Here is a 14,943-nt window from a genome sequence, read left to right on the forward strand (position 1 = left end):
ATTTTCCTACTTGTATTGATCTCATGAAAATTGAAACAAGATTTTCAAAAATTAAATATGGCTAAAGTTATCCAGTGCTGCCCTATAATTCTTTAAAGTAAACTTGGAGAAATGTTAAATTCGATGAAAGGGATGATAAGATGATCTGGTGCTGTTTATTGTCAATATACAAGTAAAAAATATGTAGATAACCAACAACGCACCTGCAAGGTCACAGTCCATTCCTGCAAATAAGGCAACACTGTGGGAGCTGTTTAACTCAAACGCTCCTGAGTCTAATTGTGATTTTGAAACTTCTGATGGACCTTTTACCTTTTTGTCTAAGATTCGAGAAAACCCCAGAGTTGACAGGATCTCATTTTTAACATCTTTTTGGAACATATTTCCTCCGCAATAGTGTCAAAAATATAATTAAATAAAACCAGTGTCTCTCTTGTAAACATGGGAAAATTGTGTGGGGCACTTCTCCATGGGTGGTGCTAAGCCATGTGACGAAATTCCAAATAGCCATGGTGGGGCCAGACTATCCATGGGATAACCACTCTTGACTTTCCACAAAGTGGTACTCCTTTTATCAACTGTAGGGGGATGCTGGGCACAGTTAACACCTGACCAGGAATTTATCTCAAATCCTGATTGTGAGGTGAGCACTAAAACCACAACACCACTGGCTTGTGAGCAGCACGAAAACTTTCGTCAATTGAACGAGTTCTACATACACAAAGAAAGCATATAGCATGCAGCATGCATCAGTGTACTATGTAGTGACTGGCTTGCAAGCTGCTAAGTTCCCAAAATCTCACAGCATCAGACCACCAAATATCACCCCTTACTATCTCTGCTGCAAGTTTGTTGCAAAGGCAATAGCAATGCAAGGGCATTTCACCTTTTACTATCCAATGCACGACTTTAGCACATCAATGGAAATTGCAATATAAATATTATTAAGGCTGAATGAAATCGTCTTCCATGAAATTATTCAAATGTAATGTGTGCTTTCGTGGGCGCGGTGCTGAATTTAAATCGCTCTGGTTAGAGACGGGCGCCAGTATGATGAAAGTCGGGCCTCCCTTTTGCGATTCGCACTCGCTGGACTCAACTCTTCCCCACTGTTCACACACTCTGGCTACATAACTGATTACACTGCCTGCTACACTGCGCAAAGTTTGCAGGAATGTATATTTTTTTGGTTTGGAGGCTTTGGGGCAGAACACAAGACTAACGCTTCAAGCAAAGGAAGCATCCGTCAATGATCACGTCATGGCAGAGTGAGACAGTGGGAAAGCCACTGCAATGAAATGGACAAGCCCTGTTATGCGAGTTGTACTATTTTATTTTTCAAGCAGTAAAAACCAAGGATTTGAATCGTGCAGTAATAAAAAAGAGATAAACGCTAGCTGAGATGTGGCCTCATGTGAGGTCACTGTTTGTGACAGCCCAAACATACGAAACGAATTTGTCTCTATATACAATACCTAATTGTTATTTTTTTTAAAGCAAGTACGCGTATTGTTGTACCAAAACAGCTCGTGATAATTCATAATATAAGTCAGTATTGAGAATATCAATCGCAAGTAATTATGTATGTTTTATTCAGAATACTTCATCCGCAAGTAAATAAAATAGTGCCAGGTGATTGAGTCTCAAGGCTAGTAAAGTCACAATGTCACCATCTCCAATGGTGATCCAAAGCCAATGCTAGGAATTCTGTATTTGTCAGAGCAAGGACCAGTGTATCCATAGGGAAACTATGATTTACTATCCACAAACTTGTACTTATTTTAAATAGAAGGATAATGGGCTCACGGCTGCTCTGCTTTACAGCTACATCGTTGAAAATAATCCACATTATTCCTTGAATAATAAATCCCTTGAATATGTAGCATAAATCTAAAAACACCTATGAGTGATACCTAACCAAAGAGCAAATACTGTATGCCTAATAATTTAGTCATGGAACCAATTGAGCAAACTTCCTGAACAGGAAATTGCCGCAACATTCGTATGGCACAGTTTCATTTAATTAAAGGTACACACGTCTTGAAGATTGACAATTTGAGCGAAAGGTACAAATGGAATGCATTTACATGTAACACTGTCCAAATGTAATTTCTTTGCTGTACAACTCTTACCTTTACAATTGGGCAAAGTTCACGGAGTAGAGTCAACACGCGATTGAAATAGAGAACCCGACGTACGTATGGCCAGTCTCGATATTAGGATGGCTAGAGGCTTGTTTGACAATAGCTGTAGCATTCAATGTCATTCAATGCCATTCAATGCCATTAGAATTAAGGCAAAGACGTTTGTTATGTTTTAAATGTACTTTCAGTGCTTCGAAAAAGAGCAGATGTCTATACCATTACTATACTACTGCTTTTCTTTCTTAAAAGCCATAATGGTGACCGGATCCACTGTGATGTGGTTTTTTTATAATTACATCATGAGTTACTCATTTCCTTCGCTTCAAATGTTGCATCAAAACACATGCATGACGTCACATCATAAAGCATGGTGCAGTGGTAATAAAAGTCGTGGTAAAATGGGCCATAAGAATATTCCGCAAATATGAAGTTGGCCTCTACCTGCGTTTTACCTCTGATCACACTGCGCTAGAGCCCACTGTAGAGAATGACGTGATAAGGCCCCATTCACCTTCATGTTACCGCAGACTTCACGACTGAGTCACACCAACAGCAAAAAAAAATAAGTTTTCGGTTTCCTGCCAACATGAGCATTGGGGCAGGATTCACATATTGTCCTTACCCTGAACCAAATTTTTTTGGGGAAATTCTACAATCCTATGACAATCAACTGTTGACTCACCACAAAATGGAACACAAAATGTATCAGCCTCAGGGATTGGGGTGGGGGGATGAAACAGTCACTGAGCCTTTCCAGGCGAGCGCCGCCGTTATTATCCCCACGAGTTCAGTGCGCTAAATATGGGGTTTAAATATTCCGAGAAATAACAGCCAACTACATTGCCACCAGCAACAACATTGACACATCAACACGTTCCAATATAATTTCAAGTTAAAATGAAATCACCATTTTTAAATCACGGAGATTTTGGTCGGAGAATGCAAACCGTCGCTCGCCTGTTAGATTTACTTCTCCCGGCACTGCGGCAGGGGAAAGAATGGGCAGCAACAGGTTCTAGATTTGAAGCTTTCGTGACTGCAAGGATCCATACTCTTTGGTTCTATTCGGTAAAGTCAAGTAGGTATACCTATATACCTACGTGACTTTACCGAATAGAACCAAAGAGTAAGCAACAGGTTCCTTGAATCCTCCCTGCCTCTGTGTCCCCAGTAGGAGGTTTTGGGTTTCACTTCAATTGTTGATCGGCTTGGAAGAGTGGGACAGATACTAAAAACACGCTGAGCCATAATTATGTCGAAAGACATCCACGACTCCCTAAGTAGAACTACCCCTTTTAAACAATTAAAGTACTGTACTGCTAACGTAACTATCACATTAATTACACTTGTGCCGGAACACCATGATCAGTATGCGTGCAAATAAGTTGAGACCTGTTGCAACTGTGCACACATTTAAAATGAAATGCAACCGCCTTGCCAGACTAAGTATTCAGTTGAGCGGCGTGCGCGTAAAATGAATACACGTGAACAGTAAAACTATGCCATCATTGCCACCTGCATACTTTGAACCCATGTTTACACGCACACCGACGGTGTTATCACTGTAACTGTGTTCGTTGGGGGTGGATAAGTGTTGTTTACAATTGGCTTAGGCCACGGGGAGTGTTGCTGCATCGCCATGACTCTATAACCATCCCTTTGACAGTACTCAGACTTCATTTGGTCAACCCGGTCGCCAGTGCTAGTCAGTTTGTCCTCGTAATGCTGCGTTCTCATACAACTTAGTAAGCCATTCGAGCGTGCAGCCTTACATATAGTAGACACCCGGGTGTTGGGTTACCTGTCTTACACAGAGAGAGGAGCTTTCGATCTGAAGCAATGCTGACAAATACCAATGAAGCGAGAAGGGAAAATGGCAAGGCCAGTCTGTCTGTGCTATTGCTTGGACTCTTTCTCACGATTTCAGGGCTCATAATCACCCTTATTAGATGGTTTACCTGGTCAACAGGGATAGGAGTTGCTCTGATAGCCATTGGGCTGATGTGCGCTTTCCTGGGAGCCTGGAGGATGTACCACTACAGGTGAGTGTCTCTGCACGTTTTTTTCCCTACAACATAGACATTTCATTTAAGCCGGGGAAAACCCGATGGGCTGTGAAGCTCTTTTTCACAGCTGTCCAGCCCAAGCCAGTCGGCAATGGCGGAACATTTTCGAGGAAGTTACACATATAATTTAGTAAAGCATATGCCTTTTTAGTAGTGGTCTAGTGGGCAGCACACCATGCTGTGGTACGATTCATTTACATTTGTTTAAGTTGGGATATGACATTCATTGGATTGCATCGGCCTAAAATGAGTACTTAATATGGTGGATTCAACTTGGCATAACAAAGGTGGCCTGGTATGCATGGTTCTGGCCATACCAATCCCCTGTGTGCCATGCAGACCTAATAGGTGCATTAACACAAAGGCTTTCGCGACAAATATTATCCTTAGTAGAGGTTTTTGGGTTAGTTCGCACAAATAAAAGTGTCGTTAAACCCGCCCACAACATTTACAATTCGAGTACTCGAATTGTAAGTGTTGTGGGTTTACTCAAACCTTACTACATGCAATTGGCTGTCCGGTGATGGTGGATTTAACGGCGCATTTATATTTACGTAATCTAACCTAAAAAAAACAACCTATTACGGCTAATAGGTGCTCACTAACAACACTTTTCGGGTTAATTGGAGGATATTTAATTCGTTGTGGAGAGTTATGGTGCATTTGTTAAAAGGGTTATCCTAGCGACTATAAAGCCAGGCCCTCCTCAAATAAGCACCCGCTAACAGCATCTGCCCCAATAATATTAACCTACTATTTAGTTCGTATCAAGCTACACAATTAACGTTGTTACACGAATGCTGTGTAATTGTGTTAGAATAGTCGATGTGTTTTGCGAGTTTTTTTATTTTGTATTCCTTTTCGAGTTCATTCAGCAGTTTAACATTCACTGCTGAATGAACTCAATTCATACCAGTGTTACGAACGGTGCTGGCCAACAACATTTCTGACGATTGCTGTGCACCTCCCAATCCATCGTTCCAACTCCGTTTGTTCATCTCTGCACGCTTGTTCCCGTGCTTTATTGTGCAAATATTCCACAAGAACTGACGCTGCAAAACATGTTCATTTCCACGTGCCTCCTCGCTCATCCCTTGGATTTTTTGGAATCTATGTGCTCACTCTGTGATGTGTATCTCATCACTTTGGCGTGTAACCATTTAATGAATGACATTAATTCTCGCCGTCATGGCACAGGCATGACATTTTGCGAGTAAAAAAAAAACATCTATGATTTATAATTCGTGGAATTGATAGAACTCCTCTTATTTGTAGCCCTATTACCCGCAAACCTATTACCTATAGGACCTTTAGGTTCTTTGAAAAAAAACTGTTATTGTTTTCCTATTCTTCCTATTATCTGCGACTATCCAAACATTTCGCGCTGTATACATTTAAACCCACCGATAATATAAAACTCAATGAAACATATGTACGAGGTGACGTTTTGGGCAATGACCCTTTTTCAGGGAACATAGCCCAGATATATAGAGTGGAGTTGGAGACGACACTGTATACCATGGGGCCTTATAAGAATGACGATACAAACATATTTCCTCATGATCAGTGTTTAAGCTGGCCGGTAAATAGTTCCCTCTTAATAGCTATTGAGTAACAGTTCACCCTGCAATAAGTATTTAAAAAACTAATTTGTATTAAGAGTAATACTAGAAATTGTTGCTGGCACATGGCATCATGGGTAGCTCTGTTTTCGTGAGGTCAACAAACCCAGAGTTAGCATACTCCACTCAATCATGCGATCCTGGTCACAATTATCATTTATATAGGATTAGAGCAGCTCTCAAGAAATTACTGGATCAAATGGACATTCGAATGTTTTGAATTCCTGAACCTAGTAAGCAGGGTAGGTGAGATTATAAGGATCCTCGGAAAATTTTCATCCTCCACATCGCCACAGACTTTCTTCCTCCTGTCATTATAATTACATTTATATATTTTTAAAGTTGACAACTTACTACTGCTGCTCCTCTACAGCAAGTCTGCTATTGTGCAGAAAACCATATTACAGAAGAAGAAGAAGAATCACCACAGACAGCGGGATTCTACTGTACAGTATATTCAAATGTTACTTTTCGGCTCATAGAATGAATGACAGACAGCAAACGATATCGAGCGTGTGGATCACTGTGACAAGCAACACAGTGAATCAATGAAATTCATCGAACAGTGACTCAACCAAATCTCAGTGGACAGAGATGTGGTAAATCATTATTAAGCCCTGCATCTGACAATGCATATTAGATCACTTCCGAAATACCAAATATGGGGGTGGTATTGCATTGTGTGACATGAGTAGCGTATTCCATACAAACAAAAACAATGGCCATCGTAACTTATCAATTAATGTGTCATTAATGCTAATTTAATGCTAATTTAATGTATAGATTTTTCACTGTAAGAACGACATCTATGCATCCAAATAAGTATGATTCAATTCACGTTTCCTCAACCTGCCCTGTACATTTTGTGAACATGAATTCATGTCTGTCTGCACCTTGTCACCTTCCCCTCACTATCCTCCAAATAACCCACCCACAATATATTTTCTGTCCTTATGATTAGGTCCATGGTGTGTGCTTGGCCCATGGACACGATCAGCCATTAAATAATTCCTCTCCCGCGGATGTGTGCGATTTTAATGCCCCCGCTTCTATGCAGCTACTTCTCCAAGAGGGCTTCTGTGCAAACACTCTAGAGTTATGAATGAATGATGAACGAACGAACCTCCCTCCCGCAAAGGTGTGTGCAGGTCAACCAAGACGAGAGGCAAGGGGAGTCCACCGTGTACACCGTCAGCCCCTACGCAAGGAGCACACTGCCACCGCCCGCGTACGCTGCCTACGCCTATGACAATTCCGCTGCCCTGCCAGGCACAGATGATGACAGGCACCACTTTACAGGGCCTGCCTATCTTCCACCTCCACTATACAATGGAGCGGCTAGCCATAGGTAAGCCACGTTTGTGTCTCTCCTGTTCTCACCGGCACACGGAACGCACATCTTCACTCACCAGCCTCCCCAGACATCATTTTAATTGATTATAGGTTTTTCCCACTTTTTGCTGGCAACAAAACAGGTGTTAAGATGTTAAAACACCAAACTGAAACCTTTTACAAGGAATAATGTCTTGCATTAACCACAATGCTTGTGGTCAGAATGCAAACAAAAAACATACTCTGATAATATATTAATTGTCCTTGAAAGTGATTGGTCCACACCAGAGACAGCTTTCTTTTGAGCCTCGTCTCAAACGGTGTTAGGCCAGAGGACGCCAAAAGGCGTACAGCCCAAAGACAATGCCACTATCAGAGTAATGAGAAAACAACGCTATAATCATATTTGGGTACTTGAAAAGGAGGTCCCATGACGTAGATCCTTTGAATTGCCACGATTCGGTTCTAGATAAGATTACTGCTGCTGATTTGTATCATCAATTGCATCGTCAGTTCCATTTCTTCAGTATTCATCGTTTCATTTTGCATAAATGTACAATTGCACATGAGTTTATGACTTTCATACTAATAATTAATTTAACATGCACCATTTGGCGCATCGTACGTGAGCGTGCAAACCACCTTCAGTTATAAATCACGTGACATGCCTCGTGGGCACCTCGAACGCACACCTAGAATCGAGTGCCTCGCTTTCACGGCACATTAAGAGTGCGCTGGACCCTATCTGTGCCGTCTATTGTCTGTACCCACGAACGAGGACCTGTGTCATCATCAGCACAAACATGGCCACAGCAGACACTTGCTATAATGAGCACGTGTGCAAGATATAACGCTTCACACTTTTTTTTATGTCAGTGACGGTAACGTATAAAGCGGGCTTCTGCGAATGGCCACTCATCGTTTGAAAACAAAAAAAGTTAAACAATTGGCTTGTCAAATGGGTGTTTGTAAGCATACTTCTCCATGCTGGTCAGTGTGTTGTTGGTCAAGGGGGACCCAAGACCAGTTCATAAATCGTTCAACGCAGATGCTAGCCAAAGGCCATGAATTGAAGGCTCCCTTTGTAAACAGGTGAAAGTGCGTTCGCGTATAACACTGCAGGCAATCCTCTCAGCCGAACCCACAGTTGTTTTTATTTCTTCGGTGGGTGGAAAATATAGCAAATAGACGCTATGCCGTAAGCTAACTTAATACAGTAGGTATTCATAATTACAGCAACACATTTATAAAATCCACTGCTGGATTCAAGGCATCCCCTAACCATTCTTAATAATAATAGTTCAGACGTTACTCAACATGGCTAGGCATTGAACTTAGGATGGTGGTCATGCCAACTACTATGCCACTGCTCTGCTCACAAATACATTGTCTTTTTCATTTAACGGGTTTGAGATGCATTTACATTTGTTTACGTACATTTACTGACAAAGGGCGTTAGGTCTAAATTTGCTCCGAAATTATATGTAAAGCTCCACGGTATTTGTTGATAATTTTAGGCCAAAGTCAGGTTAACAGCTTTTTCACATGATGTGATTCGCATTCAATACATTCTGACTGCTTAGCATTTGGTTAGATTTATAAGGTTCCTGTTACAATCCTGCCCTTGTCTCACAGCGCAAGGATATACTGCGTCTGTCCTTGTTTTCCAAGGATTGTCCTCTTGTGGATGTAGTTGTCCTCGGAAATCTATACTTCTTTCCAGAACAATAATTCGTCCTGTTTTCTTTTTTTGGTCAGGTGCTTTATAATACAACACATAAGGCGGTAACATTTACACGCCGTTCTCCCATCTTCTGGTATTGTGATATAAGTCTGCTTCCCACGATGTCTCAGTTTTACTTTTTGGAGGTTGCAACCTACCCGGGTCTGAACAGGTCACGCATTACAAAATGGGGCTTTTTTTTGCATCAAGAATGCATTCAAAGGTTTAACATTCTCAATGCCTTCTCGGTTCCTTCACTCCCCCCAGTGGAATAGTCAGCACACCTGGGCTGATGCCGTACCACGCTGTGAACGTTACGTGGACAGAGGCTGCCCTTCAAGTGCCACCGCCCTCCTACGAGGAGGCCATCAGCCATCCCAGCACGTTGGTCTACCAGACGGAAGATCTCGCTGCCGCACAAGAGCAGCCTAAGGATGAAGACATCCCCAATAACCGGTCGCAAGAATCGGGCCAGGGGACAATCGAATCGTAGCAGGAAATTATAATTGTAAATTTGTATCAATGAAACTGCGTAATTTTGTACAGGAGATATTATCAGTCGTGAACATTTTTGTAACCAGTTTTGTCTTCTGTAAGAGGTAGGCAAAAGGCATGTACTTTGAAATAAATGCAGTGTAGTGATCATTCAATAGCACGCTCACGGTCTCCACCGCATTTTAAAAAGTAAGTACAAAATGTGCTATCAGCATCTTGTCTCGAGATAAGAAGAGCTCTATTCAGAAGCCTAGCAGCTAGCGGTGCATCACCCTGCAGAAAGCGGCAATGGAAGATGACGTCGCAGAACTACGTTTGAGCTCACTTCAATGGGCTTCTTGATCTATGTTGGGGACGGTACCTTATAGAGAGCGCTATCAGCCGATGAAGAAAAAGGTTCAAATGAATGATCAAGACTAGAAATGACGTGCGGTCATTGTTGACCAGGCCGCGACAATGATATAACTTCATTTAAGTAGTTACCTTCAACCAGTTCTATATGCAGATTATCTGCTTAACGGGCGGTATGAACCCATTACCACAACAAACACACACCCGCCAGTCGCCACTAAGTGACGGTGACGTCACCACAGCGCCTGTGCCAGGCCAGGTGCACTTTGAGGCCACGTGAAGTGTTGAAGGCTCGCTGACACGCGGTCTCGGAACAGACCCAGGTGCCATGCGTTGGTTGACCGAGATGACCGGCAGATGCACCAGCTGTACCCCCCCACATTAATAAATTATGCAGCCCTTAGGACAGGCAACGACTTAACAGTATATTAATCTCACATTGTCCTAAACGGGCCTTGTAAACAAAACCTATTCATCATGCAGGGGTTGTTTTGCATACAGTTGAGACAACTAGTGTCGTTGGGGACACGACAAAAGGTTTCATCAGCTTCACAACACAAAGCAGTGTCCGTGATCTTGACTACCCACGTGCCCTAAAAACGTTTTGTAAACTGCCGTATACGTAAGGTCCACTGTGAACGGAAAATGTTCAGTTTGTACCTACAGTACTTGTGGAAAACCCTGAAACTGGTTAGCTATTAACGTGTTTATATTACAGTACTAACATGTGCAGCACAATACTTTACACAAGTGCTTTTAAACGCTTTTAAAATGTAACCTGCTGACATCACGTCCTGTACCTGTGAAATGGGCTGACTAACCACTCTTTGTTGATATTTGCATCTGACATAGAGGGGGGGTGGGGGGTGTTAACCGCTAGAGCAGCACAATCTGAAACCAATGCCTATTTTGCCTTAGATAAGAAACTTACCTGTCTTGAGTAGGTTAACATTTCAGATATCTGTTTTGTCTGAGCAGGGAAGGCAGCTATATTGACCGCCATCGTCCGAGGCTCCACTTTGCCATATGGTACCTTGGCAACACCATGGGAATTTGAGACGATTGATACGTGGATATTTTAAATTTGAGCAGGAATTGAACAGAAAACCACTCTCTAAACAATATAACTCGATTTGAATTAAAGCGATATATGTAGTACATACAAACGTGAACTTGTAGAACTGTGTCCCGGGAGGTAGATAATGTTTAGCGTGTGAGTGTAGAAGTTTCATACGCACTTATGGATATAGGCCAATTCTACTCTGATGGCACTACATGACAGTGTAACATTATAATAGCAGCCATGATAATTGGAAGGATGTCCACCATAAGTTATAGATATTGTACAGATGACAGTATTACAAACTTGCCTTTAATTGCTACGCAATATACTACGTTGATAAAGGTTTTGATGTTTTTGTTTGTACTGCTTTTTTACACGCTTTTTATTAACTCACTCTGTCTGTTGTTGTATCCTCAAATCTTGCAACTAAATTTTTACCCACTTCCCAATGTGGTATCGACTGCAAACTTGGTATACTGATGTCATACTGATGACGACACTATATTCTATCTTTAAAAATAAATATATATTTTTAAACATTCTTTTTTAAATGTTATGTTTCTGCTTGGGTCTCATTGTGCACGCTCAACTCACGTTGGCTGTAAATCACCAGGGCCCCATACGTTATGGCAAGCTTCGGGGCCACTTCCTGGAGTCGTGGAATTCTTCCTTTACTAGTACGGTACATTTCATTAAAGCGTGTTTTAAAAACAGTTTTTTTTATATTACTTATTTAAATTCCAGACTAATGTACACATAGGCTCGGGTGCATAAAGCTGCTCTGTTAGACTGAGATCGCAATGGGAATCACTTCAAGTTCAGCTTTGGCCAATGGATAAGAGACGGCCAATTGTGCCGATGCTCTGCACAGTGTGGAGCAGCGTGATTCTGCAGTGTTCCATTCGGGTTTAAATCAGCGCGCGTTAATTAAACTCGACGTAAGCCTACGACTTCACCATGCCCATTGTCTTCCCTCATTTCCAGCAGAGTTCTTAGCAAGGGGACCTGCCGAGTTTTAATAGATTTTCATTTAAACATTTAAATAATAGATTGCCATTTATATATTCGAGGGAGAATGTCCTCTGCGTCTCTTTAACTGCTCTAGGCACCTTCATTTAATCGCATTAAATCTCATTTTATGTTTTCTTCTAAATTGCTCTCTGTGTTGTGTCCAATGGCTTAATAGCATTTGTTTGGTTTTACTTACCCCATCTGTTTTATGTCTGTTGTGTTCGAATTGTAGAATTGTGACGTGGGTGAAGTGCACACGAAACTACAACCATTAAACAATGTAAATATGTTATTTATAAATGGAGTTGTACGTGCTTACTTTTACTACAACACAGAAACAGGACAACAATTTCCCAAAATGCCTTTGTAGACCGTTGGGGCAAAGTGCCCGTGATGCTAGCAACCCGATTGTTGACTTTCTGCTATCAGCTCTTATATACAGCACCTGCAAAACATTGAGTAATTTAAAATATTTGAATCCTGCACTCTTCAAAAATCTCTGAATGCCAACTTTCATAGGCATGGGTTTTGAGTATATAATGGAAGAAGTTCCAGCTCTCAAGCCCTTGTAGAACATTACAATTTACATCGGTCACTCAGCCACTTACTCACATTAGATACTATATATTTCTAAACATAGCATATTTCACGGTAGATGTGAACATAAAATATAAAGGTCAGTTGCAGTGAAAAATCCTGCATTCTACATTAACTTGACAAATAGATTTATAGCACATCTGTCTTTCCCAAGACACCGTTCCAGAAATGACCTTCAAAACATGGACATTCCCTCATTATCCAATTATTTGCTGGATTTTCTAAGAATATCCCATAGGCAATGTATTTGCATTAGGTATGATTACCGTGTCTTATAACTGTATTGTTGAGAAATTGTTCAATATTAAACTTTTAAAGAAACATTTTTGCATAATTTTAGTTCTGGATAAACACGACAGTGCTCGTACAGCTGCGCGTCTAGTGCCTCCTCTACGGCGAGGTTTCAATTATATCGATAGATCATGAGATAAATCATGTTCCCAGCTCTTGGCAGCCACTCGGTGTAACCCACAGAAATAGTCACAACAACCCACAGAAAGTCACAACATCAAGGCACCCCCCCCCCCCCAACAAGAAGACAGTGAGTCACGACAGGCCTTAACTCACGCGAGCACTTAGCCTTGTGAATTTAGCAAACAGAACAAAATAAAATGAGTACATTTAACTTTATTCGTAACAAAGTAATAGCCCACTGGGACAAGAGTGTCTGTTGTGAAGGAGACTGGGTAACAAGTGAACGCCTGCCCACGTTCAGCGGAGTGTTAGCCGGTGATCTTTCTCCATTGGCTGCCTCGATCCAGTGGTGGAAATGTCCTAGGTGGCATCCACAGGACAATCGCTTGAGATTTTTTTATGAAATGGTGCTCATTTTATCAACCCTGGAGGACAGATGGAGTTAATTTCTCACCCGCCCCGACTGGACATCTGTGGAAAAGAGGTTTTTTTATTTGCTCATCGGATACCTCATGCAGTTTAAATAAAGATTCCGATTCTCTGATTCTGAACTGAGTTAACCCCTGATTGGCATTGAGCCTCGCAAGAGTCCAAGTTGTATGGGTACATTGACACAGCGCCACTCGGTCAGATAGTTGGCCAAATGCAGAAAGAAAATTTACAAAATATAACATGTATTTATGTAGGTCATTACAACCTTCCTTTTGAGTGGAGTGGTGGTGCAGTGGTAAGTGCACAAGGCTATGAATGCAGTGGTTATCGCACTCTTCTATGAGTTCGGTGACCAGAGTTTTGACTCCCAGTCATAGCTAATATCAGTGTTGAATGTAAATATCTTAACCAGTGCCAGGGCGTGCCACTTCACCAATTCACACTGACAAGTGTGGTGAAGTATGGTCAAACAACCCCTTTGATATAATTGCGAAGCCTTCATCCAGCAGGAGATTTATAATTGCCTGTATATTATTTTATTGCTTAACCTTCCTTTGGAAAACTGTTTTTTAATTAACAAAAACATTCACACAACAGTAAACATTACAATGTACTAGATGTAGTGTCTTAAATATATATATTTTTACGAGAAACCATTTTACATGAGTCACTCTAAAGTCTAAACACTTTGAGTTCCTCACCAGATTCAGTTGAGACCAAATTCCTGCATGGAGGGCTACCAATGGACCTACTTTAACCTGCAGTCGTGGTCAAACACTGACCGTGTCCCATTACTGACTTGTTTACATCCGTAGATTGCTTCTCACTTTTTGGCCATTGAAAACACGAACACATTTTTTTATGAGTGGCCGTAAAGGGCAAGTCTGTCCACAAAATGTTAAGAGCCACCGCTGTAATTGACGCATTGCATTGTGACACATACTGCTTCCGCTGAGTGGACACAGGCAATGTCACAAGAAGTGAACTTGTCATTGGCCTCAAATTCCTCGATTGGTAACGCATGCCAAATCTGTCTTTTTCACAATCCACGACCGTGTTTTCGTTTCACGAGCTATTCGTACAAACGCCGTGCAAAGCAGTGAAGGTGTTTGCGCATGCAAACGAACAGGGGCCAGTTCTCAACTCCAACAAAAACGATAGAGCAAGATGCACAATTGTGTACTCTTTGGTTCTATTCGGTAAAGTCACGTAGGTAAATAATAAAACAACAAAAATCACGACGTTTCGGCCACAACACAAGCGGCCTTCATCAGGTGAAGGGACGAGCCTGTCGACGAAACGTCGTGATTATTGTTGTTTTATTATTTACCTACGTGACTTTACCGAATAGAACCAAAGAGTATGGATCCTTGCAGTCACGAAAGCTTTAAATCTAGAATGCACAATTGTGACCATATGATCCGTCCTCCCATCGTGCCTTGCATGTCACGTGACATAACCATACTGCGTGTATAAATGCACACAACCTTTTGCTAGACCACCAACTCAACGCACTCAAAGTTGTGACCATTTGATTTTAGACAGCAGCAGACGAATGAGAGAACTGCACTAAAGTTGCACCCTTCTTAGGAATCATCAGTACAGTGCAGCCATAATTGCGTACAACTGCTTTATCCCGCAGGCAATTCAGTTGGTAATCCCCTCTTGATCACTGTGCGAACGGTGTGCCACT

At 41.6% G+C, this 14,943-nt stretch overlaps 1 protein-coding gene across 1 annotated transcript; it reads left to right on the forward strand.

Annotated features, from left to right (window-relative positions):
- Positions 1-2,067: 2,067 nt before the first annotated feature.
- On the forward strand, positions 2,068-11,337 carry LOC116940826 (uncharacterized). Its single transcript, XM_032951052.2, has 3 exons — positions 2,068-4,186; positions 6,971-7,180; positions 9,155-11,337. Exons 1-3 carry the CDS (start codon positions 3,984-3,986, stop codon positions 9,378-9,380), a joined length of 639 nt encoding a protein of 212 aa, XP_032806943.1. The 5' UTR covers positions 2,068-3,983; the 3' UTR covers positions 9,381-11,337.
- The last annotated feature ends 3,606 nt before the right edge of the window (positions 11,338-14,943 follow it).

The sequence above is a fragment of the Petromyzon marinus genome, chromosome 10 (genome assembly GCF_048934315.1).
Source record: "Petromyzon marinus isolate PM22_M1 ecotype Great Lakes invasive population chromosome 10, UKy_Petmar_22M1.pri1.0, whole genome shotgun sequence".
In the NCBI taxonomy this organism is placed as follows: domain Eukaryota; kingdom Metazoa; phylum Chordata; class Hyperoartia; order Petromyzontiformes; family Petromyzontidae; genus Petromyzon; species Petromyzon marinus.

Bases quoted from the DNA above. Each gene is read 5' to 3' on its own strand.
- LOC116940826 (XM_032951052.2), top strand. From the start codon at position 3,984: ATGCTGACAAATACCAATGAAGCGAGAAGGGAAAATGGCAAGGCCAGT. The intron at 4,187-6,970 runs GTGAGTGTCTCT...CCTCCCGCAAAG, and splicing joins TGGAGGATGTACCACTACAG to GTGTGTGCAGGTCAACCAAG. The intron at 7,181-9,154 runs GTAAGCCACGTT...CACTCCCCCCAG, and splicing joins AATGGAGCGGCTAGCCATAG to TGGAATAGTCAGCACACCTG.